This window comes from Hipposideros armiger, unplaced genomic scaffold, assembly GCF_001890085.2.
Source record: "Hipposideros armiger isolate ML-2016 unplaced genomic scaffold, ASM189008v1 scaffold_213, whole genome shotgun sequence".
Taxonomy (NCBI): Eukaryota; Metazoa; Chordata; class Mammalia; order Chiroptera; family Hipposideridae; genus Hipposideros; species Hipposideros armiger.
Genome location: NW_017731563.1, coordinates 2,074,147 through 2,091,696, shown reverse-complemented (window position 1 = coordinate 2,091,696; position 17,550 = coordinate 2,074,147). Strand labels below are relative to the sequence as shown.

Below are 17,550 nucleotides of genomic sequence, written 5' to 3'. Positions count from 1 at the left end.
TGCCTCCCTCAGATGTTTTCTGATTGCCTACTGTGTGCTAGGCATTGTTTCAGGACTGTATGCTTTGTACTTCCCGACCTCCAAAAACATCTGTTTGCTTATATACACACTATTTTGCATACAATTTTATTGAACTCCTGAAGCCCTCTAGAGTCAAGAAACATCTTTAAAGTAATTATATGGCTAAAAATACTTAACATTTTTACTAGACAGAATCTTAGATTTGCAGGAATAACAATAGAATATCATTGTATTCATAATATAAGATTGTGAAAGTAAACTCATTCAAATCAGTGCAATATGAAATGGAAGACGAGCAATCTGACATTTCAGATTTCATCAGGATAGGTAACCTATCCAATCCTGAGGCTCATTTACTGTATGTGAGAGGAGTGGCTGGTTGCACTAGAGAACCTCCAAGGACTCTTTCGACCAGCTAAGCCTGTGCTTAGTGAGAAATAAAGTACTCTACTGACATTAAAATATTATAATGTGGTCATTCTGTGTCTATAGCCTTCATTGCCATTCTAACTGAAAAATGATCTATTATTATGCGTCATTGCCCAGAGAGCCAGTGTGTTTTAATATATGATTAAGGGTTACACATCTACCATGACTTGAGCGACGAAACTTGTCACTTTGACCTTAAACCCAAAATTACTTTTTTGTACTCTTTGTCAGTGCCCAGCTCATGCTGAAGGGAAGAGACCTGAACTCTAAAGGAGACTATTTAATCTAGAGAACTGGCATGCTGTCAACTAAAGAAGGCTCTTCTTTACATGAGAAAAGCCTCATGTAAAGCCAAATTTCACTTGGGATCCCTGTGGTATCTCTGGGTTTCATGTCTTTGTTTTTCCATATGTTGATCTGTGATACCTGATAACTCCTTGAAACACATACAAACACACAATATGGGTAAACAATATTTCTCTTCACCCTGACCACCCAATTCACACAGTCTCTATACTTCCATCACTTAACGATTAGGAGACTCACTGAATATGGAACCTTCACATGAATTTAATGGGAAAATATATATGTATCTCTAAACTTATTTAACTCAACAATCTGGCATGCTTAGGTGAGGATGAGCCCATGTGGCAAAGTCATATATGATGAAGTACAGATAGATACTATGTGAGAGTAATATAAAGTAATATCGTGGCTTAGAGATGAACTGTATTTTATATTTTGTTTTTGAGAGCCCAGTTTGACATGGTAGAAGTGTAAATTTTGTCAGAGAAGAACTGGATTCCAAAACATTTCCTGAAGTGATTAATGAGTGAAGCATCTGTCAGTTTCCCTACCCTAACACAGTAGTTTTGCATATAGTAAGTGCACATTTTGGCTACATTAAGTGTTCATGTCTGTTCTTTTCGAGTCAGTTTTTTATATTACTAACTTTTGTCCAAACATCACTTAGACAATAATTTTAAATCAATTTGAAACAATTGGGTAAGACTTCTTACCCCACAGAAGGAAAAAGTATAATTTTTTTTCATATTCTCATGGGTTTTCTGGAGAAAGAAAACAATTTTAGCCAAGAACTGGTGTTAGAATTATTCTATCTACAACCTTAGAGCTGTTATTTAATAGTAGAAACAAAACATGATTTAACTGTTTATAACATAAAGGGCTTTGGGAAAACAGGTATCTACTACATCCATAATTATAGAATAAGGTCAAATGAAAAAAGTACAGAAACTCTGGCTCACTTTTCTTCAATCAAGAAGTAGCATTAGTCTCTTTTTGCTAGACCATTGCTATATAAAAATCTTAGAAAATTTTCACTGATCATATATGTTTATCGTTATGGTCTTTTCAGCAAAGCTATTCCTATAATTATTAAACACTTAATTAAATAATCTGATTCAAATATGAGGAAGTCTGTTTTCCATTGGAACAAATTTTGACCTGTACAACTATTCTGTTTTATGTTTAGCTGAAACATATATTTCTCACAAACTATGTGAGACTAGACTCATTTTGCTACATTGAGATTCACTTAACATAATATGTTTTCAATGTGTTCCTGGAATAATTAACATTGCATATAAATCTTATATTTTTAAGATAATTTAGGTATATGTATATGTAAGCTTCAGATTACTATTAGCAGACATGATTAGAATATGAATATCTTATTTTTTTCTGCTAGATCAAAATACTATTAGTTAGGTATACTTGGAAGAGAAATGCATGTGATTTCGCAGATTAATTGCATTCTTTGAGCTTTTCGTTGCCAGTGCCTGACAGGTAGTCAGTCAGGAAGACTGGTGTGTGGTAAAATTGTTGTATAATAAATCCACATAAAATGAGCATATTAGTGCCTACCCAGTGCTGGATGAATAGAAATACACAATCCTAGGGAGCTCATATCCTAAAGACAAAAATCCTATCAATACTACTTATGCCTAAGATTGTCAAATGTTTGGAGCAAAATAAACCCTGAGTGAAGGTGGAAGGAAAATACAAGGGGTGATATGAGGAGAACCCTCCCCCATGCTGTGATTCCTGGTAGGAGGCGTGATTAGTCTATACAGCAGATCTAACACATCTTGTCTGTAATGTTCAATTAAGCCAGAATAGTGATAACTATTAACATGAGCAATTAATAGGAGCATTGATGGTGTATGATCTTGAAGTCCTAGATTTCAGTTCAATTCCGCAGACATTTGTGGAATGTCTACCACACGCTAGTCATTACGCTGGGCGTTATGACAAAGACCTACCTCCCAGGAGCTCATCGTCCAGCGGAGGGAACAGCGTGTTAGTACTTAATTATGACATGTGTTTTACTTATTTTTACTCAAAGGATGTACAAAAAACCATGGCAGCAAAGAAAAAATTGAGACTATTTATCCCTGGAGGAATGAGAAAGCCTATCTAAGGCTGAGTAAGAGCTCAGAGAGGGGGAAAGACACTTTAGGGAACCCACGTTGTTATTTACAGCCTAGGAGATTTTGAAATTAGTTAGCAAGATTTTGAACAAGATGGAAATATATACTTAAATGACCAACAAAACAGAGTATTTCCTCTTTATATTTATTATTACCAATGGCTTTTCTACTTCCTAATTTAAAAAAAAATGTATTCTGTTAAATCTCTTAGATTAAAGGAACTTCCCCTGAAATAAATAAAATTAGGAAGTTAGTATGTAATACGGAAGACTCTATCTGACCTTTCACGAACCTGAGGGTAGTAGCAGACAGACCTCCAGGTTCCCATTTTGGGAGGAGGATGACCTCTGTGGAGATTAGGGAGGTCTGATGACAAAACATGCATTTGTTATAAATGAGAACTTTTAAAAAGATAAATCCATCTTTTTATTTGAAGATTATAAATTCTCCTTTATAGTTGGTGAAACATATTAACTTAATCCAAATTAGTATCATGCTTTAGTCAAGAGGTTATTTTTTGTTGTTTTCATGGCATTAACTTTCCAATTAATTTATTTAGAAAGGGGAAAGCTGTTTTTACCTCACAGTATCTATTGAGGTTTTCTACTGTTTCCCCCAAAATGTTCATGAGCACTAGTCACCCATAAAATAGAAACTGTGTCTCATCTACTGTGAACTGACCGATGTTTTGAGACCATGGGATCACTGATTTGTGAGGTGCAGTAAAACTATGTCATATGAAAAGAACCAGACCGGGGCCAAAGATAACAGTGTTATGTAGACTCTCAGTGGCCAGCGAAAATTTTGTTTTACCAGACTGTGTCCGTGTTTGGTCAGTAATGCTAAGGTGAGTGAAAGAACATTACTTTAAAGGCATTAAAGAACATGCCAACAGAAAGCATTTTCGGTGCAAAGCATTCCAAAATGGGACAGAGTAAGCATAGCGTGGCCAAACATAGCCTATGTTTTTCATCCCTGGGTGCCAGTGTGGGCAGCCTGGCTGCTGCTCGAGCATGTACTGCTTGAAAGCACAGCCAGTACTAGAAATCTCAGTTCTGTTATTCCCTTCCTCTTTCTTTCCTCTTTCTTTCCTTCCTCTCTCCCTTCCTTCCAGCCTGCATTTTTTCCTTTTGAGTGTCCACATGAACCTTGGTTTAAAAAAGACTAATTCCTATCTCATATCACTAAGCCTAATTGTTTTAATACTGTTTAAAATTTCATTTGTGAGGCTGAGGGAGGAGCATATTTTAGAGAAAACAGATTGAACCAAGAAAAATGACTTTGCCTGTTATTTAGATTTACTAGACCACACATTACTCATTACTGAAATAGGTTAGTGAACTGCACACTTCTTAGCTAACTTCCAACTCTAAAATTTCATGGTTCTAACTTTCTAATTTTGAACTATCTTGTGATCTTTCAGAAGGGTGATAGCTGAGTGTGTGTGCTTACCACCAAATGCCAGTAACTAGTCATCAATCTGATCAAACTTATAAAAACTTGAAATAAGTGGTATAATAAATAAATATTGTATTTAAACAAAGTCTCAAAAATAAGTATTTACACCAAATATATGGTTAGATGTTCTTGGTCCTTACATCGGGCTTATTATTCCACTCATTTGAGAAAGACTTCATGAAAGAAATGGGGTTTGAAGGAATTTTTAAATTTTGGGTTTACCCTTAAGTGCCCAGAAGAGATTTGTGTAATTTACACTGCTACTTTTGCTTTCCTAGTAAAAAGAGAAAATTTAAATGCCTTCTTTACTGCGTACTGACTATTGTTGAGAGAGAGAGAGAAGCATGACCAGATCAGATATCCTTATTCTGCCTATTTAAATTTTACCTATGTAGTTATGTGTCATCTGCTTACTAACTGTATGGAAATATGTCTTACATTTTAAAGTTGCACAAATGTTAGTATGAATTCTTGTTAAAAGATTGCAAAACTACCAGTCATGATTTGGAGTAAAATATGGAACAAATAATAAAGGCCTTAAAAGAACAGATTGTATAGAATTATTTACGGGGAGCTGAACCTAGATGAGGCACATCCTCCAAGAAGGTTCAGAATGAACTAATGTGCTAATAAGAACTGAAGAGTTCCAAAGGAATGTGCATTTAAGGTCATTTGATATTGTTCTGATGACCTCTTTACTGGCTGCTTAAATTTGATCAGCTTTGGGTTTTCTGCTGAACTAATTAAAAAAAGAAGAAAATATTATGAAATATAATCAACTGGCTTTCTCTCTTGTCAGACATGAAAATTAACATGGAAATTCTGCTTTCCTTAATCTTTCTTGCAGAATTAAAAGGAAGGCAGAAGATTTGTGTTTTAATAGATACACAAAGGCAATATTGCATTGCCTGTTCCTTCAGACCCTGCTTTTTTTCAATTGAGAATTTCCAAATCCTGACATAAACCAGGACAGTGCAATTTTGGGCAGAATTTCACAACTGTGCTGTTAAAAATCCTGTGTTAAATATGAAGAGGATGGTCAAAAGATGAGCCCTTAGAGGGGACTCACACATCATCGGTGTCACTAGAATATTTCAGAGTAAATTTCAAGGCGCCCTTCCTATTCTTTACTCCACTCTTGGGTTTCTTACCTCCAGGAGGGGTGTAGAAATAGTTGAGTTGAGCTTCATGCACCAACGTGCCCTTAAACTTGCCCTCGGTTTCAGACGGGTGACTGGGAAGTGGCTGGTATGCCGGCGTTGCGGGCTGAACAAGGGCGCGAAGCATGGCGGATTTCCAGATGCGCGCAAGTAGGTTGATTTTTAGAAATAAGTAAAGATCCTGCTCGTGAGCTTTTCTCCTTGTGAATTTTTAAAACCTAGAAACCATTCCCACAGTAACATCTCAGTGCTGTCCACGTTAATGCGGCCACACCACAGCGCTGCAAATTTAGGTTACAGGAATTACTTTTAGACTCCTGAAAACCACAACTTCTTTCTTGGTTCTTTTCAACCTCGTCTTTTTCTTTCTTCCCTGCTCTGCTCACTGCCTACATATGGACGGGCCTCTCCCCGAGTGGCTTTACAGGAAAACTGGGATTGAAATGTGAGGTTAATAGTTCCTGTCAGCCTGTCAACTCATCACCTCCGTAAAACATGATGATCTCTGGTTTTTATATGTCACCAGGAGCTATTCTGATACACCCTCTTGTGTAGAAGAGTGATAGGTCTGTCCAGGGGTCGGGGGACCTTAGGCCTGAGAGACAGAAAACTTCAGCTGGAATGTGCACTTTCATGTAACTCACTGCCCCTTTCCCAGGGGAAGGCAGCACAGGTTGCAAAACTATTTTAGAGAGAAAAAAAAATCTACCCCATTCTACATTTTATCTTGGTGCTGCCTTTCAGCAGCCAGGACTGTTGGCTATTTAAATTTTATGTTCAAACTAAATATTAACAAATGAAAAGAGCTATCTCAAAATGATCCATTTTAATCTGAAAGTCATGTTGCTTTAGAGATAAATGATCAGGTCCTAATCCTAAAGAAATCTCCTCCACAATGTCTTATATAACTTACAAACCCAGTCTTGCCTTCATTCTGCTTTGACATCTGAAAGATGTTGTCACAGCATTTTTCCTCCCTAAATCTGCATTTCAGTTATCTCATGGTAATGACATTGTCAGACTACTTTTCTATTTGCAGTTTCCTTGGCATCCTACCCTTATGAAAATCTAGTTCCTTATGTCAAATGCTACAAATGTGTAACATCAAAAAAAGTGACACCCAAAATATTTCTACTAATGTGTTCTACTGATGAGACACAAATGGCTGGGTTTTCCTCTGCCATTGGGCCTCGAATTTTTTAGTTATACTGTGTTTGTCTCCCATGCTACCACCTTTCTCCTTTGTTAGTTTTGGAAGACTCAGTCTCCAAGGGAAGGGCTGGGTAACCACAAGTTAGCCTGGGCTCCTTGTCTTGTAACTGAGATTAAAACCACCGAAACACATAAACGTATGTAGATTTATTGAGTAGTTGAGTGTCAGTGATCCAGTTTACTTTTACTTAAAAGAACATGAAGCTATGGGTGGGTTATATATGCAGGAATCTGTGTAGGCAATTAATTTGGATAGACTGGAAACAACCTTGAATAAAAAGTTTCAAGATACATATTTAATGATCTTGAGATGAAAGAATTTCTTTTTGACGTAAAGGCTGTCACAATGAATAGGCTTCAGAACTAAGATGTTCATTTTCAAAAGATTGTCACTGTTTTAAAGGGGAGTATGATATGTATATATTTCTAAGAGAATAAAATGGTCCTATTCAAGAAAGAGCTGGGGGTTTTCCACTTTGTCCATGTAGGTAGGTAAAATAAAGATTCCTGGTACACTAATACAAAAAGTTAATGCATTGCCACCTTTTGGCAAGTTAGTAATTCAGATTTATAGGGTTCCTTTTTAAGATATCTGCTTAAAATAGCATTGAAAAGACACTTCCTTTACCTCCTGTTATCTGAATCATTACTGACAGGAAGCAGAAATTCCATACCGAGGCACTGGTTAGGAGAGTGGGAAAAAAAGTTGTAGTTAAAATGTCACAGCTGTTTAATGACCAAATACTGTTCATATAATTAAACGTTTTGAAAGTTTAAATTAAAAAAGGTTTTCCTTTAAAAAATATATCTTGTTGGTTTTCATTACCCTGTAATAACATTGCTGCTATTTTCAATGAAGATTTGGTAAATGTATGTGTAGTTAATGTATCATTTGCATGATTAATACTACCAGATCCTCAGCTAGATATTTATAAATGTATTTTGGTACTGTTTAGCCTTTGCTATAAAAATGATGTAGATAGGCACATACCAAAGTATACAATTTATTTGAAAGTTGTTAAATGAATCAGTAGCAGCTATATTACACTACATTTTTTTCATTACTAAATGATAGTCATAGTCATTTCTAATCTTTCAACAGTTGTAAATTTTCTGTACAGACATGTTGAAGTCAGAGATTTATTACTGTATTTTATTTTTTCCTGTACCCTATCCTAACTTACATCTTACAAAACCAATTTCTCAGTTAACATATTCCTGGGAGAAGAAGGGAGAGAGGTTTCTAGGCCTAATTTGTGCATAAGCTTTCTGAATACTTAAAATAAAGTTGAAATGTGTGTGAGATGTGCAAATGGAGCATAGAAGGATTACGTTTCAAAGCCAGGAGCTTAGAAATTTTTATTTCATTTTCAATCTCCATTCATGAAGAAGCATTTACCAAATGCCTATTATGTTCAAGTGCTGTATTTTTAAGGATAACATGCTTTATTGTGTGTGTGTGTGTGTGTGTGTGTGTGTGTGTGTGTGTGTGTGTGTGTGTAAGACCACTGCAGATTTCTCTGTAGGTTTAAAAAGTTCCAATGCTAGGTTTTTAAGCTTTAACTCCAATGATTGGTTTCATTTATTCAGTAACTGTGTATTTTCCTTCAAGATGGAAAGGGAGTTGTTGTTGTTTTCCTTTTCGTAGTTTTGAGGATACTCTTAATTTGTTTGATGTGTTTTTTTGCAGTGTCCATTTATGGGATTTGGTTTTATGATAAGGAAGAATGCCAAAGAATTGCAGAGCTTATGAAAAAGTAAGTGCTGAAAGGATAAGTACTGTTTTTCAAGACCTGGTGCTTTTGTTGGTATTTCTTTTTTAAAGATTTTATTGAGGATTGGGGGAGGGGAACAGCATTAGGGAATCAGGGAAGGGGAACAGACAAGTTGCTGTCCATTTGTTCTTCAGTCTAGTTGTGGAGGACGTCGCTTCACTGGCCCATGTTGGTATTATCATTGTGCTCTTCCCGGGTGAGGCACATCGCTCGCTGGGCCCTGGATAGCTGCTCACGGCGGCTCTTGGCAGCTCACGCTGGCTGCCGGCCACTCACGCCGGCTGCTGGCCACTCACAGTAGCTTTACAGCAGCCCACTGCAGCTCCACTGCAGCCTATGCCGTTGCCGGCAACCCACGGCAGCCCAGCTCCAGGTCGAGCTGTTGTTCACCATCTTCACTGTAGAGGGCACAGCATCACTGGCCCATGTGGGATCCGAACCGGGGCCCTGCTGCTCAGAGCTGACGTCCCAAGTCAATTCTTAACCAACATGCCACTTGGACGGCTCTGTTTGTATTTCTAAGTTTGTGTAATGACACTGAATGTAGTCTGATATATATATTCTGATATATATGGGCTCTTCCAGCAGTCCTTTTCACAGTGGTTAGGAAAACATTTACTATTACTTTATAAATGGAAAATAGACATAAATACAACTTTTTACATTTTTACCAGGTAAGATTTACCATATGGAATGGTTAACTTCATTTTTTTCCTATATGTGTGAAATACGTGTACTATGAGTTGTTCCAGATGGCAGTTTTCCTTAATATCTTCCTTATTTGTAAATTAGCAGTTTTTTCTTTGAAAAGTTACCAGTATGTCTATAAGTAAAAAGAACATTCAGAGCCGTTCTGAAAGGCTGCTTCGGGTTCTTTAAGACCTTTCATTTTCTTCCTGCCTAAATGCTTTCCTTAAACTGCACACCCATGCTTGTAGGAGCTCAGAATCTCCTCACATCTCAGATGCTGTGAGTATTTAGGGTAATCTTTATTTTCCATCTCTTTGGAAATATCTGAGTTAATATTAGTTTAGTGATCAGGGCAATCTCTTTGTCTCTCTGTCTGTCTTTTGTTACTAGTCTATTTTTCTTTGAATCTCATGATACCTTGTGATTTGTGCCATTCTGCATTTTGGGAAACTTAAGTGACTTTCTGACTTGCACACTCTTGGCTTTTCTGATTGCATTGAAGGAGGGCTCAGGGAAGCATGCTGCCTCCTCGTGATTGGTCAATTCTTTGATCTGCTCTGAGCCCCAGGGCTGCTGCTCAGGCAGTTATCTCCCTGCTGTTGATGGAGAGGGTCTAGAGCCTCAGAATGAAATGAGTTTCCCACATGTGCTGTATCCGGGGCTGACTGGGCTGAGCACACAGTATGGCTGCTGCCCACACGATTTGACAAAGCAGCTCCTTCTGCAAAAGAACCATTTTCTTATTTTAAATCCTGGGCAATGAAATGACTAAAAAGTGGCCCCCAAAAATGAAACATAAGAGCACTTTTTTATAAATAATATTGATTTCTGAAAATCTAGCCTGTGATAGCTAATTTTGGGTAACTAGCTCAGGTTGCAGGTGGTGATTAAGTGTGTTCCAACCGGTATTTACCATGTAACAACTAGTTCCTGGAACATTCGTGTTATTGTAAACTGCAATGGATAGTGATAGCAGTATTTCATATAGATTTTAAAATACCCTGTATAAGCTCAGCCAAGAGGCCTTGTTAACATCGTTAGCATTCTGCAGTAACTGTGTAACAGCAGGAAATTGGTTGTTGACCAGCAACAAGAAGTTGATTTGTGTGGATTCCCAGCCCTTCCTCAGTTAGAATTAAATCTCTCAATAATTCTCAGATCTCTTTGACCACAAACTTCATGGCAATTGTAAAAGAATTTGAGCTGAAAGTCAAAGCACACAAAAGGGAAAAGTATGTTTCTCATTGTCACCCAGCAGCATATAAGAGCAACCTGGTCTCCCTTCTGTATTGTATGCAGGAAAACATTGCTGTTTTTTCAGTGCCCCCTCTTCTAGGATGGAGTCTTCCCTGTGTTTCTGAACAACCAGAGAACTTGCTCTGACTTTAAGGCACTTTGCAATGAAGGAGAAAATCGGATTTGCCATGCAGTTTTTTCAGCGTTTGAGAACGTTCAGTCGGTTTCCTCAGCAATTAATGAGTCCTTTCAAATGCTCTAAATGAGGAGTTGGCAAACTTCTTCTGAAAAAGACCAAATAGTGAATTTTTTTTTTGCATGGCCATAGGGCCTTTCTCATCACAACTCAAACTCAAGCCTGCCATTAGTGAGTGAAAGCACATAAACAAATGAGCATGGCTGTGTATGTAATTTTCTTTACAAAAACCCCAGGGTGAGGAGAGGGGGGAGGGGGGGAGCGGTGTGTGGGGGGGAGCCAGACTTGGCCTTGCAGGTTTGAGTTTGCCCACCCCTCCTCTGGATTCGTGTATCTAGTCAGTGTACTCAGGACTCAAGTCTCATTTTCTTCTTTCAATTCTTAAGCAGCCTTACTTCTAATATGACTATAATAGGATAGGATAAAAACTACTGGGTGAGAACTGAATGGTTTTAAAAATCATTTGTGTTGAATTGGTTTTTCTTTTGTGGACCTCCCCCTCTACTTTTCTAGCCTAACTCAATATGAACAGTTGAAAGCCCATCAGGGAGCTGAAGCAGGAATCTCCCCAATGATCCTCAATTCAGGAGAGGGAAAAGAAGTAGATATCTTACGAATGCTCACCAAGGCCAAAGATGAATACACAAAGGTGAGTTTCTGTTTTCCCGTGTGATACATACTTAATTCCCACAGCAGGAATATACTCCTTGAGAAAGACTTACTGCTATTCCTCCCCCCAAATAAAATTATATTATATAAAATCTTTATTTGCTTTTAGTAGGCTAAAGAAGATTGCTTTTAAGTGAATTAAAAGGTAGCCTCCTGAGAAATCAGTCACCTTCATATATACAAATAGTATCCAATCAGAAGATTTACTAGAATACCCCATTTACAATAGCAACAAAGTAATATAAATTCCTTGGAATAAAATTACAAGAAACAAGCAAAACCTATATGAAGAAAACTTTTAAACATTCCTGAAAAGTCATAAAAATAGACTTGAAAAATGGAAATATATGTCCTGATCTTGGATAAGAAGATAAAACTTCAAGTTCTTACTTCCCCATAAATTAATCTATAAATTTAAAATAATTCCTAAACAAATACAAACTGGTTTCTTTTCTTTTCTGGAGTCAGACAGGTTGATTATAAGGTTCATGTGGAAAAATATACAAGGACAAATACCTGGGAAAACCTTGGGCAAAGAAGAGCAATACTGGGTGGGAGAGAAGGAGGGAGCCAGCTCCCTGATATCCTACCTGATAATAAGGCATTGAAGCTTAAACACTTCAAGCAGTATGGTGCTGATGTGTAATCAGCCAGATGTACCAATGGGACAGATGAGATGGTCCAAAATGAGTCCCCGGTGTATATGAAATTTAGGATATGATAAAGGTGAAAATCTCACATCAGTTATTTGAATAGATTTTTAAATCGATCATGTAGGGATAACTAGTAGCCATTTGGAAAAATACAAAATTGGATCTGTACCTCTGCCATATACCAGTATAAATTCCAAATATATTAGAAATTTAAATGTAAAAATAAAACTATTCAACTACCAGAAGAAAACATGTATGGATTTCTTTGTAATATGGAAAAAAGGAAATCTTCCTAATTATGCCTCAAAACCAAAAAGCAATTAGTTTAACTACATAAAAATAAAAAATAAATGTTGCATAGTTAAAAAACCATACAAGCAAAGCGAAAAGATACTAAAAAGGAGAAGAAATATTTACACCTAAACAACAGAAAGAGGGTTAATTTTTTTATTGTATAAAGCACTTTTATAAAAATTGAGAAGTAAAAGATTAACACTCTAGAAACACAGGCAAAAAAATTAAATTAAGAAAAAAAATAAAACCCTAGAATTTGAAAATTAGATGAATAAAGGTACGTAAATGAATATCATATTATGACACAATTACTTAGAAAATAAATTAGAGTGACTTCAGAACCCCTTATTTGAACTAAACACCCTTAGTGGATTATATTTTAAGGACAAAAAAGAGCTCCCAAGAAATTGTCAACTTCATTCAGTAGTTTTATTGTTAGTAGTATTATTGGTGTTGTAATTTTTCAGCTGTTATGGGATATAATAAATGAGTACAGTTGATCCTTGAACAACGCAGGGGTTAGGGGCCCTACCCTCTGCCCCCCTACCCCCACCACACACACACACACACACAGTTGAAAATCTGGGTATAATTTTGACTCTCCAAAAACTTTACTAATAGCCTACTCTTGAGCAGAGGTCTTACTGATATAACATAAACAGTCGATTAACATATATTTTGTATGTTACATGTGTTATATACTGTATTCTTACAATACAAAGCTACAGAAAAGATGTTAAGAAAATCACAAGGGAGATAAAATACATTTACTGTATTTATTGAAAAAAATCACGTATAAGTGGATCTGCACAGTTCAAACCTGTGTTGTTCAATGGTCAACTTTGTGGTCAGAACAAAACTTTCAGTATAAGAGAAAAAAATTAAGTTAAAACTACATAATGTTCAATTTTAAGTGGAAATATCAGAATTAGTTGACATTTTCTTTCCTAAATATGTAGTTCCTAACTCTTTGCCTGCAAAGACCTAGAAATAAGTGACAACCCAGTAGCAATAAACACCTCTAGCCTCCAGATTATTGTTTTTAAATACTGTTCCCTTCTAAAAGGTATCAGGGCTCTTTAAAGAAACTCCTGACTCCAGTCTGGGATAGGAAAGTCACACAAATAGGGTCATGTGAACAGGGCACAGTATAGTCAACCTGAGGGGACCCCTAACCAAAGCATCAAATTCTAACACCAAGGATGACTGCAATGGATTGAAATCCATTGAATGTATAAAATCGATGAGTTCGTAGTGATGAAAGAGAGCAAGCAACCAAAAATATAACACAAAACAAAAAATAGTTATTGGCTGTCCTTGGAAGTACTAGGACCCCAGCTTCTTTCTCTGAAAAGTTGTAGTTAATGGAAAAGAATTAAGCATTTATTCTACCTGGCCATTGTGGACCATATTTAAGGTAACCAAATAGTCCTGGTTCATGTGGGAAAGTTCTCTATCAAAGAATTCCAAGAATTCCCCTTCTCAATGTAGATGGAATGATAGAAGTTAAAAACATCCTAGTAAAATAATTGATTGGGCAGTGATCATGAATAATGTTAATGTTATGAGAAGGGTTGATGGAAACTTGACCATGAAAGGATTGGGCTGCCATCACCTGAACTCACTGATAGCATCATTAAAAATTGAATAACCACACATTATGTGCCTCCTAATGTGATATAATGTGAACTATATAGCACCACTGAACAAGACCAGCTCACTCAACCGAACGCCCCTGGCTCGTCAGCCAGGAGCTTACCAAACGGGTCCCTGAGAGGATTGGGAAGGAGACGAGAAATAAAAGAGAAGAGACAAAGTGCGGGGACAGGAGGGACTCAGTCTGCTGGTGGCAAAACTGAGACCTCGTTTATTGGGCATACAAGGTTCTTAAGGGGAAGCGATTTTCTCATTTTAGGGAGCGATTCCCTAAAGCTAAAACTCATAGGCTGAGGAGAAACAATTTCTCCTCAGCAACAAGCTATGTTATACACAATATAAACCAATGATATAGCTAGGCAAGGTTAAACTGAGGCAACTAGAAACTGTCTATAAGTCCACAGTAGGAAGTCCCAAGCATGTGAAGCAGGTCCATGGTGGAAAGTCCCAGAGTGGTGATGTATGTTGAAACTGAAGTCTATAGTCCATGAGTCCCTTAGTCCATAAGCTTTTCCTATCAGCAAGCTGGGATCTTGACTCTTTGCACTTGTGTTGTCTGGAAGTAGTTTAAGGCAGAAGCACTGTCCCACAGGTCCCCACCAAACTGCTCCAAGGCCACTCACCCCAGGCCTGTATCTACCTGGAGACCCAAGCTTGCCAACCTAAAGCCTCAGTGTCCCTGGCTGATCCCAGCCAGCTCCCAACACACCACCTTGAAATATTCTTGCCAGAAGAGTTGATCCTGAATCTAAGTCTTGAGCTCTAACTTTCTAGTTTACAGAATATGAAAGGGGAGGAGGGTGAAGGTCAGGCAGGAAACACATTTGATGACACCACCAAGAAGCAATCAGAAAAAATCGCAGTGGGAGTTACTAAAGGCGACTGACTGGGTTTCTTTAACACAACTTTGACTTGATTGTTGGCTCACCCTGATTGATAGACTGTGAGCTCCTTGAGTACAAAGAACATCCCTTGTTCATCTTTCTAGCCTTAGTCTTCTTCAAAGTTCCTGGTACGCAATAAGTGCTAAATAAATGGTTGTTGAATGAATCTGAATAAACCGGAGTTTCATTTCCCTTTTATCACAGAGATGCTTTAATCTCAGCTTCAGTCAGTAACAACTATTTCTATATTAGTTGTTTATTGTGTTTGATTCTTCAACAGTCATTAAAAAGCATGCTAATATCTTGGCAACTAGTCAAATAATTGTACTTTATTAATTGTATTATATTAGGCACACTAAAGATTAATCTTGAAAAGTGACATTTTACTCTCTAGGAACTTGGTTGGGTTTTATGAAGACAGCATAACAATGGCCAATAAATAATGAAAATATTGAACAAAAATTATTTTCTCTTTTCTCCCTTTCTCCTCTCAGCGCGCGCGCACACACACACACACACACACACACACACACACAGAGTTTATAGTTTATAATGTTTTGACATCTTAAAAATCTTCTGGCTGGGGACAGACGCCTCCTCCCTGAGCTAGCCAATTCTTAGAGCAAAGAGCCCAGCCAGAAACACACCTGTGATGTGCAAACTAACCATCCAGAGCCACTCCTCCTCTACCTGGCCAGGTCTACCCTGTCTACGCAAGAGGCAGTATTCCTCTGCCCCTAATTAACAGGTCAGGTCAGGTCACTAGGGACCAGCCCTGGAGTTGAGAGCCTGCTGAAGTGCTTCAAACTAGCCAATCCTGAGGCGCAGAAACCCCAGGGAAGACTCTAGTCTTGGCTTTCCCCGTGCTCCTGTTTTTTGCCTCCTGATCACCCTGAAGCTTCCCCATGCGACCCTGCATGGTGGGCTGTGCCTCCCATGTCTGGGGCCTGTGAGTGTAAGAAACTTTGTTTCCTGAGCCTCTCCTTGCCTACTCTGGTAGCCGCATCTGACTGTCTCATAAAAGAACACAGAACACACACACACACACACACACTCAACGTGACTTTGGAGACCTCACTTTATACTATACCTACAATTTGAATGGTTTTTGCCCGTCAGACTCTACATGTCCTGCAAGTCCCCATTAAAATGCTACTTTCTACATGGAATTTTCCCGGGTCACTTCATTCAAGTTAATTCTTTCCACCGAACTCACCAGTCTATTATTATTTGGAACTTATTTTGTTCTTCCTCATTTATTACAGTTAAGTCAACTTCTCCCACTACACTATAAAATTACTGAGGTCGAAACACTGTTTTGTTCATTACTGTGTTCCCACAGATTGCTTCTTATAATGTTGACATGAAGTACACATATCTAATCAGTGTATAGACTATTTTTCTTTAAAATCCAGCACATGTTATAGACATAACATTCATCACTCCAACTGTGAGATAAATAACTGAAGAAATTATTCCTGCTGCCATTAACAGTCCGATGATGTGATGTAAACTTCTAGAAGCACCTGCATGATCATTTTATTCCCCTGGTCTAAATCCTTCTTGGTTTCTCATTCCCTGATGTGTGAACCTGTGGACTCTTCAAGCCTTCCCATCACATGGCCTCAGACTATTTTTCTAACTTTGTTACCTTCTACTCCCACTGCCCTCCACAAATATTTGAAAGTCCTACCAAACAGAATAACAATCTTACTTCCTCAAAGTGCCTTCGTGCCTTTTCCCATGCTATCCCCTCTCCTTTTTCACCTGTCAAATATGATCAGTTTTCAAGGCCCATTTCAAATGTTCTTTGTTCATCATGTTATTTCTGATCTCTGCACCCAGATGTGTATGCTCCCCCTTTAACATCCATTGCATCTTTATATTTGCCTTATGTTTGTGTTGTCTCCTCTGTCACACACCAACAGACATTTTAGGAAATGTGGAAATCATGAGCAAAATGGTTCTGAGGTATAGAAAAGGGGAGAAATGGAAACGGTAAAAGAGAAAAAACAAAATTTTTTTCTCAGAATTCGTGTTGAGCAGAAATTTTCCATATTTGGAAGCAGTCAAGACAAGACTGAATGATTACATATTGGGAATAGTATAGAAGAATTTCACTTCTCTAGATAAGTATTAAACTAAATGACTTCTGACATCCTTTCCAACTCTAAAATTCTTAAATTCATGGAAATGCCAAAAAGTAAGAGGAGGAAACATTTTCTGCATGAGGTATATGATGTTGGTAAAGGGAAGCCTAGTGATACCAGGTACAACTTCTTATGTGTAATTAAAAAAGTAATTTGAAAACCTTATTTGGATCAGTATTTTATGCTTCCTCCCCTAAGAAACCACTTTCTATGAATTTGCTGTAAAGTAGCAGTGATGTCAGTTTGAGCATCACCCTTCCTTCTAATTGAGATGCAAATGAACACTAAAATAACCAAAGCTCATTAAGGCCATAAATGATCTATAGGCTGCATAGATGGTTCTGAATATTCAGAAGTGGACCGTTTTGTGTTTGTGGTTTTAGGAAAGAATTAATTGTTCTCTTCTAAATATAGCTGTGACTTTTTTTATGAAATTAAAGAAATTATTAACTGTCTTTTGATGTTCAGTGAGGAAATTCACAAAAGTATAAAAAAGAAAATAAAGACCACCCAGATTCTATAACCCAAAGATGTCTACTTTTAACACTTTTAGTGTATTTTCTTTCAGAGTTTTTTTTTTTTTTAGCATAGGTACATATGCATGTTTGTGTGTGATA

At 37.4% G+C, this 17,550-nt stretch overlaps 2 protein-coding genes across 15 annotated transcripts in view; one reads left to right on the top strand and one right to left on the bottom strand.

Moving 5' to 3' along the window:
* CACNA1C (calcium voltage-gated channel subunit alpha1 C) overlaps positions 1-5,963 on the bottom strand; it is a 776,856-nt gene extending 770,893 nt beyond the window's left edge. For 11 of the 12 annotated variants that reach the window (XM_019654049.1, XM_019654052.1, XM_019654050.1 and 8 more), the window contains exon 1: positions 5,510-5,962. In XM_019654049.1, the coding sequence (XP_019509594.1) occupies positions 5,510-5,645 (136 nt within the window). In that variant the 5' untranslated portion in view covers positions 5,646-5,962. Of the gene's footprint in view, positions 1-5,509 lie in introns of all 12 variants that reach the window. The other variant, XM_019654082.1, reaches the window with a different exon arrangement.
* DCP1B (decapping mRNA 1B) overlaps positions 1-17,550 on the top strand; it is a 53,710-nt gene that overhangs the window by 25,699 nt on the left and 10,461 nt on the right. For 2 of the 3 annotated variants that reach the window (XM_019654084.1, XM_019654083.1), the window contains exons 4-5: positions 8,421-8,487; positions 11,141-11,276. In XM_019654084.1, coding sequence (XP_019509629.1) covers positions 8,421-8,487; positions 11,141-11,276 — 203 coding nt within the window. Of the gene's footprint in view, positions 1-5,593; positions 5,669-8,420; positions 8,488-11,140; positions 11,277-17,550 lie in introns of those variants that run through there. The other variant, XM_019654085.1, reaches the window with a different exon arrangement.